Genomic DNA, 23,196 nt, shown 5'->3' on the forward strand with positions numbered 1-23,196 from the left:
CAAGCTCCTCTTGTCCCAAGCTTGTTACAAATGACAACGGTACAAAAATAGACGGTGACATCAGACATAGGCTGTCCAGGGACAGGGAACGCTGGGAGCTCCCTGTGCCCACCGCAGTCACTGAGGGGTCTTGGCAGAGAAGCCCAGCGTGCTAATACACACGAGGGGTCCTTGCTGATGTCCCACCCATCCCCAGTGGCTGCTGTCTCTTTCCTGGTAGTTTTTATGTTGTTACAAATATCATGGCAGTAAGAAAAAATTAAAAATGAAGGAAAATACCCTTTACACGGCATGCCCCCCTCTTCCTAAATTGTGCAGAGAGAGTTCGGATGCAGCTCCCATCTTGCAGGGTGGGGGCGCACGCCTCTCCCCGGATCTTTCCGTGGAGAGAGCCTGCCGAAGCGACTGGTCCCACTTGCATTTTCTGTTGGGAAAAGCCTACTTTCAAAGTTGTTGGTCATGTAGGTGTGTGGTGGAGGGGGGGGCGGTGTCTAGGGCAGGACGGTAGGTTTTTGTCATCTTGGACTTTTTTTTTTTTCCAACAGACCTCTCAGCTCGCGCCAAAAATGTCTCTCTCTGACTCTGGGGACTGGGGCCTCGATATTTCAAACAGCTCCTGAGGCGACTGAGAGGATCTTCTGGAAGTTAATATCCTGAGTATCTCAGCGAGCTGTTTCTCAATGTTCGTCATCTTGGTGTTCAAGGCCTTGATGTCCTCCTTGAGTTCATGCTTCACCTCCAGGACGGTGGCCTGCAGCGTCTGCTCGGGAATGGGGTAGAAGGAGTGCTTGACTTCTGCCAAGATGGGGCTCCGGTCCTGGGGGCTTCTGGCCTCACCCGCGTTGTCCAGACGCAGGTCGCTCTTGGTGATGCCGCTGTCGCACGAGTCCGTCTTCTTGAGCGTAGCCTCGCTGGCGGCCTTCGTCCTCTCGGGGAGCGTCTCCATGGACTCCGCCTTGGACACCTTGCTCCAGTCCTCGGCCTTCCCGCAGGCATCCTTGAAGCGGGCCCAGCCCTTACGCTTGGCGCAGTCGGCCCCGCCGGCCTTGGGGCCCAGACTCTCGGCCCCGGGCGCCTGCAGCCGGGCGTGGTCCAGCCCCGCGGGGGCGGCGGCCGCCGGGAAGGCCACGGGTGTGGCGGGGCTCTCTCGGACGGTGACGACGCTGGCCTTCACCAGGCCGTGGTGACTGTGCTCGGTGAGGACGCTGCCCTTCTCCACGTCCAGGTCGTCCAAGTCCCGGCCGCCCCTCTCCGCGGCCAGCCTGGCCTCCTTCTGCTGGCGGAACCTCTGGAAGAGCCGGCGGACGGGGTGGTCGGGCGGCAAGATCAGGGGGGCCTCATTCTTCCGCTTCATGCGCTCCTCCTCCTCCCGTTTCACGTCACTGATCTTCCGGAACACGATCTGCAGGGAGACACAGCAACAAGCCCTGTTAAGCCAGCTGTGGCGCCAGACCACCTGACCTGCCTCCTGAGAAACCTGTGCGCAGGTCAAGAAGCAACAGTTAGAACTGGACATGGAACAATGAGCTGGTCCCCAGTTGGGAAAGGAGTACATCAAGGCTGTATTCTGTCACCCTGCTTATTTAACTTCTATGCAGAGTACATCATATGAAATGCGGGGCTGGATGAAGCACAAGCTGGAATCAAGATTGCAGGGAGAAATATCAATAACCTCAGATATGCAGATGACACCACCCTTACGGCAGAAAGCAAAGAGGAACTAAAGAGCCTCTTGATGAAAGTGAAAGAGGAGAGTGAAAAAGTTGGCTTAAAGCTTAACATTCAGAAAACTAAAATCATGGCATCCGGTCCCATCACTTCATGGCAAATAGATGGGGAAACGAGAGACTTTATTTTCTTGGGCTCCAAAATCACTGCAGATGGTGACTGCAGCCATGAAGTTAAAAGATGCTTGCTCCTTGGAAGAAAAGCTATAACTAACCTAGACAGCATACTAAAAAGCAGAGACATCACTGCTGACAACAAGGTCTGTCTGGTCAAAGCCGTGGTTTTTCTAGCAATCATGTACAGATATGAGAGTTGGACCATAAAGAAAGCTGAGTGCTGAAGAATTGATCCTTTTAAACTGTGGTGCTGGAGAAGACTCTCAAGAGTCCCTTGGACAGCAAGGAGATCAAACCAGTCAATCCTAAAGGAAATCAACCCTGAATATTTATTGGAAGGACTGATGCTGAAGCTCCAATGCTCTGACCACCTGATGTGAAGCACTGACTCATTGGAAAAGACCCTCATGCTGGGAAAGATTGAAGGCAGGAGAAGGGGATGACAGAGGATGAGATGGTTGGATGGCATCACCGACTCAATGGACATGAGCATGAGCAAGCTCCAGGAGACAGTGATGGACAGGGAAGCCTGGCGTGCTGCAGTCCATGGCGTCGCAAAGAGTCAGACAGGAATGGGCGAGTGAACAACAGCACTGGTCCAGGCACCAGTGATGGGATAAGTCTGGATCCTCCCTAGCCAGACAGTCCTGCCAGCCCACAGGGATGCCTGACGTGTTGGGCATGGGAGGCCCATGCTGAATCCTGAACAGTGTAGATGGGGAGACAGGATGCCCCAGGGCAGGGGTGGCTGCTGCGCCTCACCCAGCTCTCCGGAGACCCCTCTGAAGGCTCACCGAGCAGTGGGGAGAGGCCTTTAATAGACAGTCAGGGAGCTGAACCAAACTGACACCCCGCTCTTCAGAGTGCAGGACTTCCTGAGCAGTTTTTTTCAAGTTTGTTTGAAAAAGTAATCCTGCTGGGAGCTGAGGTGAGTCAGCACCCTCAACTGCCTCTTCTGGGTTGCATTTCAGGAGAGCCTAGCCCCTTCAGGGTCCCCATGACACAGGGAGGGGGGGAGGACAGGCCTGGAGGGAGGGGGCCCACCTGGAGTCCTGACAGCACAGACGATGGGAGTCCAGTGGCTTAAAAGAGCTTAGATTGGGGAGCAAAGAGATTTATGAAATGTCAGTTCTCAGTGGTTTGAGTAAATATAGAGACTGAGGTATGAATCATAGCAAACTGTGGATAAACCCAAAGAGATTTTGGTTTTAAATGAATTTAGACATACGTCCCAAATCTGAAACACACAGAGAACAGTAAAAAGAAAACTCTGCCACTGACTGGCTGTGTGACCTTGGGCAAGTCATGTCCTTCCTTGGCTGGACCAGATCAACAGTTCTCAAATCTAGCTGCATGATTCAGAACCACCTGAAGGAGGAGGTGGTCCCTACTGAGGGCGAATTCCCCATGGCAGGGTCAGAAACCGGCATTTGCAGCAAGCTCCCAGGAGATTCTGACCCCGGCAGCTGAGGCCAGCTCTGCTGACCAGGCTCTCAGAACCCCAGGGCTGACGACTGGTGAGATCACTCTGCTGTCCTGCATGTGGGCACCTGCTTATGCGTGAGTGTGGCCACACACCACCTCCGCACCCTCCTCCCCTCCTTCATGATGCTGAGACTGAGCTAGGCACAGAGTGGGGCCGTGGGAGAGGAGGCGCAGTGAGGCCAGTGAGAAGAGTGTGCCCTTGGTCCCTGAAGGATACTGAAGCGGCTGACTGGCAGGCTTTGCAATCACTTCTGCCACCTTTTCCCTCTGACTGGACAAAAGGCTGGTTTGCTGCCTGGGGTGGAGGACACCAAGCCAAGCAAACGTGCTGAGCACCTACTGTATGCAAGGCACATACCCATAGCCACTCCACAGCAGAGGGAGGCCAGGCCTTTTTGCCCAGAGCTGGACTCTATGCTGGCAGTGACTCAAGCCACTTAGAGGGACAGAGCAGCATGGGGTCAGGAGGAAGGCCCACCCGAATGTCCCTAAAGGCCCTGGTGACGCTGTTTTCCTCATAGTTTCCTCAGCCACCAGCCCCCTCCGCCACTAGCCCTGCCTGGTTTTATGACAGAGCATAAAGCATGAAGATTAATGAACTTGACCATTTAAGAAACTGAAAACACAGAAAAACAAGCTGGAGATGAAGAGATATGGCAAGGCTTTTTGAAAAGGCTGCTTCTTAACCCCCCTCAGGATGGCCATTTCTGTTTCCTGTGGAATCAAATGCTACATTTTTCTCTCAACAGCATCAGGAACATATGGTCCATGCAGACTCAGAGTCTCAGCGGATGCGGGGCTCCCAGAGAGACCGAGGCCAGTCCAGGTCAGTGATCACTCCCTGAGCTAAGCCTGTGTGCTGCCGGCGCCTGGAGCTAGAAAGGAGGAAAGCACAGCGCTGCCCTGGAGGCAGACTCACGGCTGAAGTACGAGGTGCTGAGTTTCCCCGAGGAGGGTCGGGGGGGTCGGGGCGGGTGGAGTCACAGGCAGCAAGAGCACAAGTTTGGGACCCCAGACAGGCCTAGGACCACGATCCTCAAGCTTCAGTTTCTTCATCTGTGAAAGCAGACAAAACTCCTGGTTCCCTGGTGGCTCAGATGTAGAGAGTCTGCCTGCAGAGCAGGAGACTCGGGTTGGTAAGATCCCCCGGAGAAGGAACTGGCACCCACTCCAGTATTCTTGCCTGGGAAACCCCATGGACAGAGGAGCTGGGTGGACTACAGTCCATGGGGTTGCACAGAATCCAACATGACTGAGCGATTTACAGTACACTTAGAATCACAAGGATAAAGTTGGATAATAGATGAGTCTTAAAAAGAGTTCTTGACATTCAGTAGTCACTGAGTAAATGTATTATGTATCATTCTTTGTGGGGGCAACCCTCGAGACGATTCTAGAAGGATGAGTTGGAATTAGGAATAAAAGGTGAAAGACTTGGGCAGAGGTGTTCACACGGGAAACAGCGCATGTACTGACACAAAGGTAGGAAGGCCACCCAACAGAGAGAGACGGCTTTGTGGCAGCCGTCCCAGTGGGAGGAGACGGCTTTGTTCAGTGTGTGGTGATGTGCGCTCTCTCCCCATCCTCACAGCAGCTCCAGCAGGTGGGGAACAGTCATCCTCATTATTTGAATGAAAAAACCAAGCTTAGAAAGCGTAGCTGACCACCTACGGGCCTCAGAGAAGGAGCTAAGACACAAACCCTGGCCATCTGAGCCCCCATCCGTACCCGTGTTCTGAGTCCTTCGCTAGGGACGTGCCTTGGTTTTAGGGGAAAGGATGATTTTCTCTCGTATGTGTTGATTAACCCTATCCCTGCCCCACCACCTCTCTCCTAGTTTCTCTTACTCTCTGTCCATCAGCAAGTTCTCTGAAGAGTTCAGGGTCAGCACTGCAAAGCAGAGGGGTCTGGCCAAGGGGCAGGGAGAGACCATGAAGCTGAGGATCTCAAAGCATCTAAGAGGAGGAGGACTCACTAGGTAAATTAGAACCTATTAGTGTGGGCCTTGACTGTGAGAGCCAGGTTTGGAGTGGGTTAGGTGAAAAAAGACCCTGATGCTGGGAAAGATTGAGGGCAGGAGGGGAAGGGGACGACAGAGGATGAGATGGTTGGACGGCATCACGGATGTGGTAGACATGGGTCTGGGTGGACTCCAGGAGTTGGTGATGGACAGGGAGGCCTGGCGTGCTGTGGTTCATGGGGTCGCAAAGAGTTGGACATGATTGAGCAACCGAACTGAACTGAAGGTGAGAAAGAATACCTGTGAGGACCCAGGAGCTGAGTATTTTGGTTACTGGGAAAATCTTGCCTCCTTGGAGAGTGGTGAGGCCACCAGTTACCCTCAGGGCGTGGCACCAGGTAGGAGGAGCAGGAGTGCAGAAGTCTCAGTGGATTTTATCCAGGGAGAATCTCTGGTTCTGCGGCACTCAGAGTGTAGCTCACAGGCCAGTCCCTCCCATGCACCATCTGCAGCTTCCTCTGGCATCAATCAAGAATGACCTTGTCAGACCCCTTAGTGACATCCCGTGAGGACTGGCATCATCTCTTTCACGGGCCCCCTCTGACAGCGAGAGGGTCAGCCAAGTCTTCTGTGGACAGACTAGCCTGGGTCTGCTCATCTCAGACCCAAGAGGAGTGAGGATCCCTCCTCCTCAACGCCACCAAGTGAAGGAGACGCACCCCTTGCTTGCTGCTCAGAGAAGAGATGGCACTGTTGTGGGGGTGTCACTGGCCTCAGGTGTTTCACTGAGGCTGTATTTCTCACTCTCTTTCTCACTTTGTGAATTACAGGCATCAGAAGGTATGTCCACCCGAACCTCATGATGTGATGGTATTTGGGCTTAGGGTCTTTGCCAATGTAATAAGGTAAGGATGTTGAGGGGACATCACTCTGCATCAGGGTGGGCCCTGAATCCAAGCATGAGCATCCTTCCAAGAGACAGAAAAGAGAAGACATGAAAGAGCAAAAGGCCACGTGAAGATGAAGGTAGACTTTGGAGTTTTGTTTTTAGCTACATCACTTTGCCGACAAAGGTCCATCTAGTCAAACCTATGGTTTTTCCAGTAGTCATGTATGGATGTGAGAGTTGGACCATAAAGAAGGCTAAGTGCCGAAGAAGTGATGCTTTTGAACTGCGGTGCTGGAGAAGACTCTTGAAAGTCCCTTGGACTGCAAGGAGATCAAGCCAGTCAATCCTAAAGGAAATCAACACTGAATATTCATTGGAAGGACAGATGAAGCTACAATACTTTGGCCACCCGATGTGAAGAGCTGATTCATTGGAAAAGACCCCGATGCTGGGAAAGATTGAGGGCAGGAGGAGAAGAGGCGACAGAAGATGAGATGGTTGGATGGCATTATCGACTTGATGGACATGCATTCGAGCAAGCTCTAGGAAATACCGTAGGACAGGGAAGCCTGGCGTGTTACAGTTCATGAGGTTGCAAAGAGTTGGACGCCACTGAGTAACAACAATTTAGCTACAAGCCAAGAAGTGCCCAGGACTGCTGACAGCCCTAGCAACTAAGAGAGGCATGGAATGATTCTCACAGCCTCCAGGAACAACCCTTCAGACACCTTGGTTTCAGGCTTCCGTCCTCCACACAGTGAGAGAATACATTTTGGTTGTTTTAAGCCACCCACGTTGAGATAATTTGTAATCACAGCCGTAAGACTTGGTTCGTATACAGCTGCTGCTGCTTAGCATCCCCTGAGTGTGGTCCTCCCGCAAAGCCCTGCCCTGTTCTCTCTGCCCTGTGAGGTCTTTCTGCTTCAGTGCCCACCTCACCTTTGTGCAGCGAAGAGCCAGCAGAGGTGCTGACAAGACTGGTACAAACGCCCTCCCTGCTGGGACCCTGAGGACATTTCTTCTTCTCTCTAGGCTTCAGTTGTCTTATTGACACAACTTCTTACTTTTAGCCTCGCTGCAGTGATGCGATGAAATGACATTTGTGAGAAACCTCTCCCTCCCTCCACACTCAGAAGCAGTGCTGTTTTTCGCTGCAGCCCCAGCTCTAAACCTGAATCTTCCCACGCAGAGCAGGGCTGTATCATTGCCTCGTTGAGCCCTCAGCCTTCACCCTCCCAGCCAGAGCTCTCCTCTCCTCTCACCCATCTGTCCTCCGTGTGAGCCAAGACACCAGTCAGGCAGGAGGAAATGGGGAGCTGGTCACATGCTTCCCCAAGAGATGCTCCAGGATTAAAACAAGTGGACCAGCGTTCAGCCTCCAGCACTCCCTCAACAATGCCTCCCTCCTGCCTAGGGAAGCACTAATCGTGACCTGTGAAATGAAGTTAACACTAAGGTTTCATGATTCCACAGGAAAACTTAAAAGTGGAAGATGCACAGAACTAGGACAAATAATCCTAAAATTTATATGGAACCACAAAAGACCCCAAATTGTCAAAACAATCTTGAGGAAAAAGAACAAAGCTGAAGCCATAACTCTTACCAGCCTTCATTCACACAATGCTACAAAGTCATAGTAATCATAGTATTGGCATGAAAACCGATATATAGATCAATGGAACGTAACAGCACAGAAACAAACCCACACACCTACAGTCAATTAATCTACAAAAAGGCGGCAAGAATATACAACAGAGAAAAGACAGACTCTTCAGCAAGTAGTGTTGGGAAAGCTGGACAGCCATCTCTGAATCAATGAAATTAGACCACTCCCTCACATCATATACAAAAATAAACTCAAAAAGGTTTAAAGACCTAAATAGACATGACGTCATAAAATTCCTAGAAGAGAACATAGGCAAAACATTCTCAGGATATAAATTTTAGCAATATTTTCTTAGATAAGTCTCCCAAGGCAAAAGAAATAAAAGCAAAAATAAACAAATGGGACCTAATGAAACTTAAAACCTTTTGCAGATTAAAGGAAACTATCAACAAAACGAAAGGACAACTTACATAACGGGTGAAAATATTTGCAAATGAGGCAGCTGGTGAGGGCATCATCTCACACCTGTCAAAATGACTTCATCAAAAAGGCTACAAGTAATAAATGCTGGAGAGGGTGTGGGAAAAAGGGAGCCCTCCTACACTGTTAGTGGGAATGTAAATTGGGACAGTATGGAGGTTCCTTTAAAAATCTAAAAGTAGAAGCACTACATGATCTAACAATCCAGCTCCTGAACATATATCCAGAGAAGACCATAGTAATGAAAATGACCATAATAATGAAAAAATACATGCACCCCCGTATTCACAGCAGCACTCTTTACCGCAGCCAATACCTGGAAACAACCCAGGAGCCCGTCAGATGACTGGTTAAAAATATGTGACATATACTATATACATTGGAATATAAAAAGAATGAAATAGGGCTATTTTCAGCAACGTAGATGGACCTAGAGAATATCATGTTCAGTGAAGTTGGTCATAAAAAAACAAATATATCATTTATATGTGGAATCTAAAAACTGAAATGAATCTACATACAAAACAATAAGGACTCACACAGGAAAGAAACTTACGGTTCCCAGAGGGGAAAGGGAGATGGGTGAGGGATTAAGTTAGGAGTTTGGGGTTAACAGACACAAACTATTACATATAAAATAGATAAGCAACAGGATTTACTGTGTATAAATTTACTGTATCTATCACAAGGGGCTGTATTCAATATCCTATAATAAGCAATAATGGAAAATAATCTGAAAAAACATAACCGAGTCCCTTTGCTGTACATCTGAAGCTAACACAATCTTGTAAATCAACTATTTTTTAAAACAGAAGGCAGAAGATGACTTGTGACTTGCAAAAATCAAACCCACTATATACTCTCTGCCTAAACATTTAGCTCACTCCCCACCACTTCCTTCAACCTATGCTCCTGCACAAACCTGCTCACTATGACTCTGGAAAGTTGGGACCACGTTTATCTCCACCCTAAGCATGGTCTGAACATTGTTTTTGCCCCTGACCTCAGACAGAGGGAAATGGGGCATCTGTCCTGGAAACAGCAGCAAAGGGAACACAGGGTTGGGGGAACCAGTGTGGGCACTGAAGGTGGACATTTTTCTTTTTTCCATTTATTTTTATTAGTTGGAGTCTAATTACTTTACAATATTGTAGTGGTTTTTTGCCATACACTGACATGAATCAGCCATGGATTTACATGTGTTCCCCATCCTGATCCCCCCTCCCACCTCCCTCTCCATCCGATTCCTCTGGGTCTTCCCAGTGCACCAGGCCCGAGCACTTGTCTCATGCATCCCACCTGGGCTGGTGATCTGTTTCACCATAGATAGTATACATGTTTCGATGCTGTTCTCTCAAAACATCCCACCCTCGCCTTCTCCCACAGAGCCCAAAATTCTGTTCTGTACATCTGTGTCTCTTTTTCTGTTTTGCATATAGGCTTATCGTTACCATCTTTCTAAATTCCATATATATGCGTTAGTATACTGTATTGATCTTTATCTACTTTAAAAATTTTTATTTTATTTTATATTGGAGGATAGTTGATTTCTTTTATTTACTTTTTTTTTCAGTGGGTTTTGTCATACATTGACATGAATCAGCAATAGATTTACACATATTCCCCATCCCACCTCCCTCTCCAACCGATTCCTCTGGGTCTTCCCAGTGCACCAGGCCCGAGCACTTGTCTCATGCATCCCACCTGGGCTGGTGACCCGTTTCACCATAGATAATATACATGCTGTTCTGAGGGTGGGATGTTGCGATAGTTGATTTCTTATGTTGTGTTAGTTTCAAGTATACACCACAGTGACTCAATTATGTGTGTGTGTGTATATATATTCTTTTTCAGATTCTTTCCCCATGTAGGTTATTACAGAGCATTGAGTTCCCCGTGACATACAGTAGGTCTTTGTTGGTTATTTTATATATAGTAGTGTGTACATGTTAATCCCATCCTCCTAATTTATCCCTCCCTCCCACCTTTCCCCTTTGGTAAGTTTGTTTTCTAAGTAAGTTCATTTGTATCATTTTTTACAAATAACTGATAACATATGTGCTTAGTCGCCCAGTTTTGTCTGACTCTGTGACCCCAGGGACTGTAGCCCGCCAGGCTCCTCTGTCCATGGGGATCCTCCAGGCAAGAATACTGGAGTGGGTTGCCATGTCCTCCTCCAGGGGATCTTCCCAACCCAGGGATCAAACCCAGTTCTCCCGCATCCCAGGTGGATTCTTTACCGTCTGAGCCCCCAGGGAAGCCCTGATATCACATGCTATTTGTCTTTCTCTGTCTGACTTAGGCAGGTTGACATTTCACTACCACCACTTTACTGATCACTCGACCATGTTTCTGCTCCTTTCCTCAGCTGAACCTTCAACACAAATAGCGGCCAGTACCAACCAGGTGCTCAACGAAGGACCAGATATCGGGCTAAGCACCTTGTCAGCATCAGTAACCCACTCCTCACAGCCACCCCGTGACGTGGGCACGGAAGTCACTCACCCAGGCAAGTCTGCACCCCATGTACACTGGGTATTCTCTGTAGTTTGTGCTTCTTACCATCAAAAGAGGACAATAGCTAAGAAAAGAGCCACCCGTCTTCTGGTTGGTTGCATTCTCTCAATTTTTTCTGGATTAAAGAATCTGATACAAAACACATGTTTGTATAGCTGTAATTCTACTCTTAAAAAATAGCTGCTTTCCACCACAATGGACAAGCAATTGAGAATTCTGACAACTTGCATGTTACTGAAGAGTTGGCTCTGATGTGAGTGTCATTGTCCTTTGTGATCTGTGACACTCATCGCTTCAGCCAGATCACACCATTCCACACACACAGCACTGGAGCAAATAATTTGATTAAAGCAATTGTCTAGTTTTGAAACATGGCAGTTCTAACAGTGTCACTGGTTTATTCTAGGGTTTGACTCCCCCAGTCAATAATTTTCTGTTGCACTGTAAAAATCCCCGTTTCCCATAGTAGGACGCTGACTCTAGAGCCATCAAATGCATGAGCCCAAGGGGTGCCTCCCACTGCTTCAGCAGGGAGCAGCCACTCAGCTGCCAAGGAAACTCACCGGTCTACACTCCTTGAAAAAATATCCACGACCGTCCCACTCACCTCTGAACTCCAGACATTCCTCAGACCTGGTCTATAGAGCGAAGTCTCTCACGCCCTGGAGAGGGGTCAGGTGAGAGGTGATCTCAGAGACCCTCAGAATGAGGCCCCGTTTCTCGTGATGTTGCACTCGGGCACCTGTGCCTTCTCAAGAGCTCTCAGCAGGGCAGCCCCGAGCCAAGCGATGGGCCCCACCTGGAGAGCTAGTTCTGCTCACCCCTGTCCCTGCAGGGGCGTCTCCGTGATGGGTCAGGATGGGGAGGAACTGGGAGCCAGTTGGGAGCAGTCCTGTATTCCCCAGGGGACCCTGCAGAAGCAAGAGTGCCTGGGTGGGTGTGGGGAGTAGGCGGACTGCACTGGAGATGGGCTCCTCGGAGGGGAAGATGAGCGAGAGGGTTACTGAGCTTTCCCTTTGAGGCCCAGGTCCCCTCGCCTGTGGCATATGGGGTACGAGTGTGAGAGGGGTGACTGGGGGGTCTCGGCCCCGGAGCCCCACTGCCTTCCCAGCCAGGGCAGAGCTCTCCCTGCTAAAGTGTGGGCGCTGTACCCCAGCTCCAGTCACACCCGGCCCCGCGCTGGCCCCTGAACGTCGGGGGCACACCCAGGAGGGAGCAGTCTGGGCTGTGTGGCAAGGTGAGCCCACCTGCCGGCTCAAGCAGCCTTCTCTGCAACACCATCAGAAGTAGGACAGGGACCCCTCGCTTTCTCACAGAATTCTCATCCAGCACTGTACACACAGCCAGCTAACCGTGTTACGAGTCCTGCCCTAGCCACAGCTAGCTGCGAGACGAGCCGATCACCTTTCCTCTCTGAGCCTGGGTTTCCTTGCTTGGAAGCTGAGAATGCCAATGCTTGCTTTGGCCCTCAGGCAGCACAGGTACCAGGTAGACTACTGTATGTATACATGACCTGCATCACAATCACTCCTGTGTAACCTCCAGGCAGGCCTCCCCAGTGCCTCAGTGGTAAAGAATCCGCCTGCAGTGCAGGAGACGCAGGTTCAACCCCTGGGTCGGGAAGATGCCCTGGAGAAAGAAATGGTAACTCGCTCCAGTATTCTTGCCTGGGAAATCCCATGGACAGAGGCACCTGGTGGGCTACAGTTCATGGAATCACAAGAGTCAACTTAGCAACCAAACAACAAAAAACCTCCCACTCCTTAAGGTCACTCCTTAAGCATCTCTGAACTTTCCCCCAGGGGTCAGAAGAACCTTGCTATTTGTGCTTTTTGCATAAAGGACAGCATGGTTTGAGGAGTGTCTGGGGGATGGGGTTGGGCAACTGAAGGAAGGGAGGCCCGGGAGAAAGCTGTGATTCTAGCTTTGGTATGGAGGCAGAGGAGACAGGTAAAATACAACATGGCCTGCTTCCCAACACACACGCCAGGTCATGATGTAAGAGAAATGGACATGATCTGAAAACTGAGCTTCAACCTGGAACCTCACCTGTGCCAGGTTCCCAAGGAGCATTTGCAGCATTGTGGGCGTCCCTTAGAAACACACATACCAACTTTTCTGCTGTCTCCCACCCTTGGAAGCTGTATGAAACCATCTGAATGCCAGGAGGCTACCCTTAGCCCTTCCGCAGGCAGTTCTGGTAGCCTGTCTATGCGTCCATTCCCGAGGGCCCCCACTCTGGCCCCCTGGCCTTCCAGGGGGAGGGACACAGTAGCCCCATTCTTAGAAAAAAATCATTAGAAGAAATCTTGGGGAGCTCAATCTTTAACCTTGTCTCTCTTTTCCTAAAAGCTCTATCCTGAAGCTAATATCCCAACTGTGAGACTTGGAGCTCCTTCGCTTTGACAGGACATTGTGGGAGGAAGCCTGGAGTCACTGCCCCTCTCCAGCAGTCGTGACTGACCAGGAGAGGGATGGAATCACCTGTCATCTTTTAAAAAAATACCTGTCTATGAGAGATGGATAAATTCTTAGACACATACAATCTTCTAAGACTGGCTCATGAAGAAATATAATCTGAATAGATTATTAGTAAGGAGACTGAATCAGTGATCAACAAATTCACAACAAACAAAAGTCCAGAACCAGAGGACTTTGTAGGTAAATTCTGCAAATGTTCAAAGATTAAGTATCTGTCCTTCTCAAACTTCTCCAGAAAGTTTTACTAGGTCATCAGTACACTGATAACCAAAAATCAGAGAAGGCTACCACACAACAGGAAAATTACAGGCCAACATCCCTAATGAACATACATGCAAAAAGCCTCAACAAAATATTAGCACACTGAATTCAACAGTACATTAAAAGGATCATACACCACGATCAAGTGGGATTTATTCCAAAGATGCAAGGATGGTTAAACATCCACAAATGAATCTGTGTGATATACAACATTAAAATGAAAAGTAAAACTCAGATGATTATCTCAATAGATGCAGAAAAAGCATTTTGAAAAATTCAATGTCCATTTATGATTAAAATTCTCAGCAAAGTTCTATACATGGAACATACTACCACATAATAAAGGCCATATATGACAAGACCACAGCTAACACTGTACTCAAAAGTGAAAAACTGGAAGCTTTTCGCTTAACATGAGAAAGAAGACAAGGATGCCCAATTTTGCCATCTCTGTTCAACATAGCCTTGAAAGTCATAACCAGAGCAGTTAGGGAGGATTAAAAAAGGCATCCACATTAGAAAAGAAAAGGTAAAACTGTCACTATTTGTGGATAACATGGTTTTATATCTAAAAAACCCTAGTTCAGTTCAGTCACTCAGTTGTGTCCGACTCTGCGACCCTATGGACTGCAGCACACCAGGCCTCCCTGTCCATCATCAACTCCTGGAGTTTACTCAAACTCATGTCCATCCAGTCAGTGATGCCGTCCAACCATCTCATCCTCTGCTGTCCCCTTCTCCTCCCACCTTCAATCTTTCCCAGCATCAGTGTCTTTTCCAGTGAGCCAGTTCTTCACATCAGGTGGCCAAAGTATTGGAGTTTCAGCTTCAGCATCAGTCCTTCCAATCACCCAGGACTGATCTCCTTTAGGATGGACTGGTTGGATCTCCTTGCAGTCCAAGGGACTCTCAGGAGTCTTCTCCAACACCACAGTTCAAAAGCATCAATTCTTTGGCACTCAGCTTGCTTTATAGTCCAGCTCTCACATTCATACATGATTACTGGAAAAACCCTAAGTACTTCATAAAAAACTGTTTGAAATAGTAAATTCAGTAAAGCTGCAGGGTACAAAGTCAATATATAAAAATCCGTTGTGTTTTTGGGACTCCCCTGGTGATCTGGTGGTTAAGACTTCATGCTTCTAATACAGGGGACACGGGTTTGATCCCTAGCTGGTCAGGGAACTAAGATTCTCACATACTGCATGGCATGCCCCCCCCCCCCCAAATCAATTGTGCTTTAATACACTAAAAATGAACTGCCATAGAGAGATATTAAGGAAATAATCTCCTTTACAATTATATCAAAAAGAATAAAATGCCTAGGAATAAATTTAACCAGAAAGACCTTACACTGAAAACTGTAAGACATTAATGAAAGAAACTGAAGAAGACACAAAGAAATGGAAAGATAGACAATCATCATGGATTAGGAAGAATTGTAAAAATGTCCACATTACCCAAAGCCATCTACCCAAAAATTCGAGTGACATTTTTCACAGAACAAACAATCCTAAAATTTATATGAAACCACAGAAGATCTCAAATAACCAAAGCAATCTTGAGAAAGATCAATATGGAAGCATCATGCTTCCTGATTTCAAACTATATTACAAAGCTATGGTTAAAAAAATAAATAGTATTAGCATAAAAAGAGGCACATAGATCAATGGAACACATTATAGAGCCCAGAAATAAACACACATGTGACTGACTAATATATGACAAAGGAGGGACGAACACACAGGGGGGAAAGGAGAACTTCACCAATAAATGGTGTTAGTATCACCTCACACCAGTCAGAATGGCCATCAGCAAAAAATCAACAGATGATAAATGCTGGAGAGGATGTAGAGAAAAGGGAACACTCTTGCACTGTTGGTGGGAATGTAAATTAATACAGCCACTATGGAGAACAGTATTTAGATTCCTTAAAAAACTAAGAATAAAACTACCGTATGACCCAGCAATCCCAGTACTGGGCATGCCCTGAGAAAAACCACAATTCAAAAAGACACAGGTGCTCCAGTGTTCATTACAGCACCATTTACATGGAAGCAACCTAGATGTCCATCAAGAGATGAATGAATAAAGAAGTTGCAGTACATATATACAATGGAATATTGCTCAGCCATAAAAAGGAACACATTTGAGTCAATTCTAGTGAGGTGGATGAACTTAGAGCCTGTTACTCTTACCTATAAGGTAAGTCAGAAAGAGAAAAATATCATATAGTAATGCTATATATGGAATCTAGAAAAATGGTACTGATGAATTTATTTGCAGTGGAGGAATGAAGATGCAGATGTAGAGAATTTGTGGACACAGTGGGGGAAGGACAGGGTAGGGCAAATTGAGAAAGTAACGTTGACAGATATACACTACTCTGTGTAAAATCGATAGCTAGTGGGGAACTGCTATTTAACACAGGGAGCCCAGACTGACACTCTGTAATGGCCCAGAGGGGTGAGATAGGGAGTGAAGAGAGGTTCAAGAGGGAGGGGGGATGTGTGTATATACACACACACACACACACACACACACACATACATGTGACTGATTCACACTGTTCTACAGCAAAAACCAACACAGCATTGTAAGGTAATTATTCTCCAGTTAAAAATAAATAAATGGTGTTAGGACAACTGGACAGCCACATGCGAAAGAATGAAAGTGGATCACTGTTACACCATACACAAAAATTAATTCAAAATGAATTAAAGACTTGAATGTAAGACCAGAAATCATGAAACTCCTAGAAAACACAGGTGGTAAGCTCCTTGACATCACACCCAGTGATATTTTTTGGATCGGACTCCAAAGGCAATGGCCACAAAAGCAAAAATAATGGGACTACATCAAACTAAAAAGCTCCTGCACAACAAAAGAGACAATCAACAAAATAAGAAACAACCTACTGAATGGGAGAAGATATTTGCAAATTATATATTCAATAAGGGGTTAATATCCGGGACATGTAAAGAGCTCATTTAACTTGATAACAACAAAACAACCCAATTAAAAAATAGGCAGAGGACTTAAATAGACATTTTTCTCTAAGAAGACATACAGATAGCCAAGATGCATATGGAAAGATGCTCAACACTGCTAATCATCAGAGAGCTGCATATCACAGATACCGCCTCACACCTATCAGAATGGCTATTATCAAAAAGACAAGAAGTAACAAGTGTTGGGCAGGATGTGGAGAAGACGGAACCCTTGTGCTCCACTGGCAGGCGTGTAAATTGCTGCAGCCACGATGGAAAACAATACGGAGACTCCTCGGAGAATTAAAACAGAGCTACCATATGACCTAGCAATTCCATTTCTGGGTATTTACCCAAAGAAAATGAAGACGCTAATTTGAAAAGATATATGCACACTAGTGTTCATAGTTCAAAGCAGCATTACTTACAATAGCCAAGATATGGAAGCAGCCTAAGTATCTATTGATGGGTGAATGCATAAATAAGATGTGGGACACACACACAAAATGGAATACTACTCAGTCATTAAAAATATAATGAAATCTTGACATTTTTCAACAACACAGATGGACCTTGAGGGTATTATGCTAAATGAAACAAGTCAGACAGAGGAAAACAAATACTGTATGATTTTACTTACATGTGGAATTTGAAAAACAAGACAAATGAACAATCAAGATAAAACTCACAGAAAAGAGAACAGATTTCTGGTTTCCAAGGGAACAATATTGGCGAGTGGGTGAAATAGGTTAAGGGGATACAGATGCTAAGTTACAAAATAAATTAGTCATGGGGATATAATGTACAGCATGGTGACTATAGTCAATAATATTATATTGCAAATTTGAAAGTTGCTCTCATCACACACACCAAAAACGTCTGTAACTTTGTATGGTGACAGATGGTAGCTAGACTTATTGTGGTGATAATTTCACAATGTATACAAATGTCAACTCATTATGTTATATAGCTGAAACTAATGGGATATTGTATGTCAATTATACTTCAATTTAAGAAAGATAATTCCACTCAGTAACCTATGGGTTTTATTTAGTACCATCCCTATATAAATCCCAATGGTGCTTTTAGACAAAGTAATGTACCTTAAAATTCTTATGTATTCTCAAGGCATTCTGAATAGCCAAAACTATTTTGAAAAGGGAAAACAAAGTTGGAGGTCTCATGGGTGCGTGCATGCTAAGCCTCTTCAGTTATATCTGACGCTGTGTGACCCCATGGACTATAGTCCACCAGGCTCTTCTGTCCAATGGGATTCTCCAGGCAAGAATACTGGAGTGGGCTGCCATGCCCTTCTTCAGGGGATCCTCCCAACCCAGGGATGGAACCCGTGTCTCTTATGTCTCCTGCATTGGTAGGCAAGTTCTTTAGCACTAACATCACCTGGTTAGACCTGGAGGTCTCATACTTCTAATATAAAATCTTACTACAGTGCTACAGTAATCAGAATAGTGTGGCACTGGCAGAAGGTCAGATTTATAGGACTACAAATAGCATAGAGAATCCAGAAATAAACCCTCATCTACAGAGTTAATTATTTTTGACATGCCTGCCAATGCAGGAGATGTAAGAGACACAGGTTTGATCCCTGGGTCAGGAAGATCCCCTGGAGGAGGGCATGGCAACCCACTCCAGTATTCTTGCCTGGAGAATCCCATGGACAGAGGTGTGGTCCATAGAGTTGCAAAGAGTTGAACACGACTAAATTAATTGAATAGTTAATTATTTTTGACAAAGGTTCCTAGGAAGGACTGTCTTCATCAAATGATGCTGAGAGAAGTGGATATCCATATGCAAAACAATGAAGTCGAACCCCTTCCTTATACTGCATACAAAAATTAACTCATAGAGGATCACAGGTCTAAATGTAAGAGGTAAAGCCATAAAATTGTTTGAATTTTATGTTAGGAGAAAACACATGGAAAAAATGTTCACAATATTGATTTGGCAGTGATTTCTTAGTCATGAAACTGAAAGCATATGGAATAGAAGAAAAAAATAGGTAAATTAGACCTCATCAAAATTAAATATGTTTGTGCCTCAAAGGATACAGTTGAGAGAATGAAAAGAGAATTCACAGAATGGGAGAAAATACTTCTAAGTCACATATCTGATAAGGATTTAATATCTAGAATATATAAAGAATTCCTGTCACTCAACAAGAAAATGCAAGCCATCCAATTAAAAAAAGAAGCAAATGACTTAGATATTTCTCAAAACATACAAATGGCCATGAGCATATGAGAAGGTATTTAACAACATATGTCATGGGCGAAGCAAATGACGATCATGAGCTATCACCTCATATCCTTTAGGATGTGCTGTGTGGTACTTAGTTGCTCGGTTGTGTCTGACTCTTTGCGACCCCAAGAGCTATAACCCACCGGGCTCCTCTGCTCATGGGAATTCTCCAGGCAAGAATACTGGAGTGGGTTGCCATCCCTTCTCCAGGGAATCTTCCCGACATAGGAATTGAACCAGGGTCTCCTGCATTGCAGGCGGATTCTTTACCAGCTGAGCCATGAGGGAAGCCCCTCCTTTAGGATCATTATTAACTTAAAAAACAGAAAATAATTCATTTTGACAAGGATGTGGAGAGACTCAAACTCTCATACATTGCTGCATCCTCTATGGAAAACTATTCATCAGTTCCTCAAAAAACCAACACAGAATTACTATGTAGTCCAGCAGTTCCACTCCCAGATATTAATATAAACCAAGAGGGACTGAAAGCAAGCACTTGAACAAGTACACCAGTACTCAAATGCAATATCATTCACTGCAGCCAAAAGGTGGAAACAACCCAAATGTCAATCAACAAATTAATGGGTAAACAAAATGCGATATATGCGTAAAATGGAATGCTACTCGATCATTAAAAAGAATGCACTTCTGATCTTTCTAAAACATGGCTGAACCATGAAGACACTATGCTAAGTGAGATTAGCGGGACACAAAAAGACAGACATCATATAATTCCACTTATAAGAAGTACCTATCATAAATAAATTTATAGAGACAAAAAGTAGATTAGAGGCTACCAGGGCTGTGGGGAATGGGAATCATTGCTTAATGGTCACTGAGTTTCTGTTTGGAATAATGAAAAATAATGGAAATAGATAATAGTAACTGCTGCATGTACATGTAATTAATGGCACTGAATTATGCATTTAAAAAAATGAAAGATGCCCAGCAAAAGAAACAATAAACAAAATAAACGGACAGCCCACAGATGGGGAGAAAATATTTGCAAATGATGTGACCAACAAGGGATTAGTCTCCAAAATCTACAAACAGCTCACAATGCATAACATCATCAAAACAAACAACCCAATCAAAAGATGGGCAGAAGACATTTCTCCACAGGAAGACATACAGTTGGCCAAGAAGCATGTGAAAAGATGTTTAATATCGCTAATTATCAGAGAAACACAAATCAAAATTACACTGAGATGTCACCTCACTCTAGTCAAAATGGCTATTGTAAAAAAAAAAAAAAAAATCCACAAACAATAAATGCTGGAGAAGGGGTGGAGGGAAGGGAACCCTTCTACACTGTTGGTGGGAATGTACATTGGTACACCCACTATAGAGAACAGTATGGAAGTGCCTTAAAAATCTCAAAATAGAGCTACCACATGACCCTGCAGTCCCACTCCTGAGCAAGGTCTGCAGAAAAACATGGTCTGAAAGGATACAGGCACCTGTGTTCACCACAGCACTGTTTACAATCGCCAAGACGTGGAAGCAACATCAATGTCCATCCACAGAGGACTGGATACAGATGTGGTACATACACACAATGGGATATCACTCAGTCATCAAGAAGGATGAAGTCATGCCATCTGCAGCAACATGGTTGGGCCTAGAGACTGTCACATTGAGTGAAGTAAGTCAGACAGAAAAGCAGAAACATCTTATGACATCCCTTATGTGCAAAATCTAAAAAGACATGATACAAATAAACTTGTTTCACAAAACAGAAACAGCCTCACAGACTTAGAAGGAACTCATGGTTACCGGAGCCAGCGATGGGGTGAGGGATAGGTAGGGAGTTTGGGACGGACAGGTACACTCTGCTCTATTTAAAATGGATAACCAACAAGGACCTACTGTACGGCACAGGGAAATCTGCTCAATGTGATGTGCTAGTCTGGATGGGAGGGGAGTTTGGGGGAGAATGGATACATGCATATTTATGACTGAGTCCCTTTGCTGTCCACCTGAACTTATCACAACATTGTTAATCGGCTGTACTCCAAAATAAAAAGTGTTTTAAAAAATGAAAGAAAAAAATGTCTACGCATCCCACACCCACCTTGAATTCCACCTCTCTTTGAGAACCAGTGCCCTAGCCTAGAAATAAAGACATACGCTGGGAAATAGAGCAAGATTGCTCTGCTGCTGCTGCTGCTAAGTCGCTTCCGTCGTGTCCGACTCTGTGCGACCCCATAGACGGCAGCCCACCAGGCTCCGCCATCCCTGGGATTCTCCAGGCAAGAACACTGGAGTGGGCTGCCATTTCCTTCTCCAATAAGACTGCTCTAGGCACATGCTTTACGTCCATGTTGAGAGGTCATGCACGTGTACATACTTACACACATCCCCCCAGGAGACAGGATGTCCCTGCTCAGCACCTGTATACCAGCTGCACACACAGAGCCCCTCGCCCCCCCTGACTACGCCAGTCCTCTGACCCTCTGAGCTTCCCACCTGGGCACCAGGCATCACTATCCCCACTGCCCAGGCCCAAGTTCCATCCTGGGCAGAGGCCTGGGGAGCTGGATCTGAAGACAAAACTAGCTCTGCCGGTGATTTCTGTCTGTACTGCCTGAGCCCTTGGCCTGCAGGGCATGTGCAGTGGGGGAAAAGAGCCACATGCATCCCCCAGGTAGGGAGGAAATCTCAGCTGGGGGTCTGCGGCTGTAGGTACCCTCGCATGCATTCCATCCTATGGATAGAACGGGGCCTGGGTCATCTAGCCCCTTCTGATGTCAGGCCCCAGTGAATCACCCCTGGTTGGGCTGCCCCAACCTCGACCCCAGACCCTGGCAGAAGAGTAGCCTGGGGCCTTCCATGCTCAGGACTTCCTTTCTTAGGAAGGAAGACTTCCTTTCCTTCTGAATTCCTCATGCTGCTTTTAAACCTCATGTTCTGTCTTACAGAGAGATGACACCCCCCGCCCCCAAACCTCATTCCACAAGGACATAGCTCTGAGCAGCCATCCAGAAAGCCTTCACTGAGTATGTGAGGTGGTCGGACCCACCTTTAAAGAAAGCAGAGAGAGCCTTCTCCTTGGGAGCTGATGGTCCAGGGGCTTTCCTGGCCTGAGCAGATCTGAGGCAGCTGCATTTTACAGAGAGAATGAGAAAGGGTAGGAGGGGAGCTGGGGGCTTCGCCCCATGGTCCTGGAGACAGATGAGACCCTGTGTGTCTACCCTACCCCCATGATCCAGAGCAGCCCACCTGACTCTCCTCCCCAGCTGAGCATCCCCAAGACACGCTCCACCCCAGAGCTCTTGAGACAAGCCCTGCGTGTCTCCCACTCAGACATCCCAGCACCAGGCCTGCAGCATCCTCCCTTGGAAGTCTGGCACCAGCTGCATGAAGCACCCCCTCCAGAAACTGGGCCCCCCTGGCCTCCCAGGATTTGACAGTGCCACATTTTCCTGCCCCCATCTCTGGGAAGGGGAGCTACTGCTTCTAGATGTTAATCTTTGTGCATCTTTGACATTTCCTTTTTGCTCTTTTACCAATTTCCTCATTTAAATCCTCTCAAAAAAAAATGAGTGTAGTTTCAAAAACAAAATACCTAACCATATGCTGCTTTCAAGAGATGTATTTTGACTATAATGATGTTACATAAAGATGAAAAGGATGGAAAGAGATATACTGTGTAAACAATAAAGAAAGTTGATGTGGTAATACTAATATTGAACAAAAAGATGTTCAAGCACGCGGTATTGAATCCGTGGACAGAGGAGCCTGGCAGGTTATAGTCCATGGGGTCTTAGCAACTAAACCACCACCATTATCAAAGATAAATATTATATCTTTAGTGAGAAAGAAAAGAAAAAATACTAACATAGGATGAAAAGATGTTCAAGCAAGCAGTGCATCCATGGACCGAGGAGCCTGGCAGGCTACAGTCCATGGGGTTGCATGACTTAGCGACTAAACCACCATCATTATCAAAGATAAATATTATATCCTTAGTGAAAAAGAAAAGAAAAAATCTCAGTGTCATTTTAATTTCTGTTTTCCTGATTGAACCATCATTGATGGGGGGCGGTGTGGGGGGACCCCTGAAGGGAGAAAGTTCAAGTTGAAACCTCACCACATATGAGGCAGAGGAACTTGAACCCTTACCTGGTGACCCACAGCCTCTGTTTTATTCACTCCAGGCTGCCAGTGGGGGCTGGGGCAGGGACCCTGGGTAATGTCACATTTGTTGGCATCCTTGGCACTTTTGTTTCTTTCTCTGGAGCCTGTGAGGGCAACAGTCAAGGCCTTGACTTTTCTGGTTCTCTTGGCTACAAGACTGAGGGTCCCCTCTCTCCATCCCTCGGCGCTCAGTCTGTCCTTGTCATTGAGAGGATCTGCTCTTTCTAAAGTTCCCAGGGAACAGTGTGCAGCGAGGCCTGTGTGGGGAAGGCAGAGGCAGA

At 46.4% G+C, this 23,196-nt stretch overlaps 1 protein-coding gene and 1 long non-coding RNA gene across 3 annotated transcripts in view; one reads left to right on the forward strand and one right to left on the reverse strand.

The window, feature by feature from the left end:
* Positions 1–210: 210 nt before the first annotated feature.
* The window catches only part of KCNH1 (potassium voltage-gated channel subfamily H member 1), a 406,132-nt gene continuing 383,146 nt past the window's right edge, over positions 211–23,196 (reverse strand). For both annotated transcript variants that reach the window (XM_043486214.1, XM_043486213.1), the window contains exon 11: positions 211–1,402. In XM_043486214.1, coding sequence (XP_043342149.1) covers positions 551–1,402 — 852 coding nt within the window. In that variant the 3' untranslated portion in view covers positions 211–550. The remainder of the gene's footprint in view (positions 1,403–23,196) is intronic.
* On the forward strand, positions 2,294–11,378 carry LOC122452526. Its single transcript, XR_006272733.1, has 3 exons — positions 2,294–2,772; positions 4,079–4,262; positions 10,633–11,378. It is a non-coding gene; the product is annotated as an uncharacterized LOC122452526 (long non-coding RNA).

Source organism: Cervus canadensis, chromosome 13, assembly GCF_019320065.1.
Source record: "Cervus canadensis isolate Bull #8, Minnesota chromosome 13, ASM1932006v1, whole genome shotgun sequence".
Lineage (NCBI taxonomy): Eukaryota > Metazoa > Chordata > Mammalia > Artiodactyla > Cervidae > Cervus > Cervus canadensis.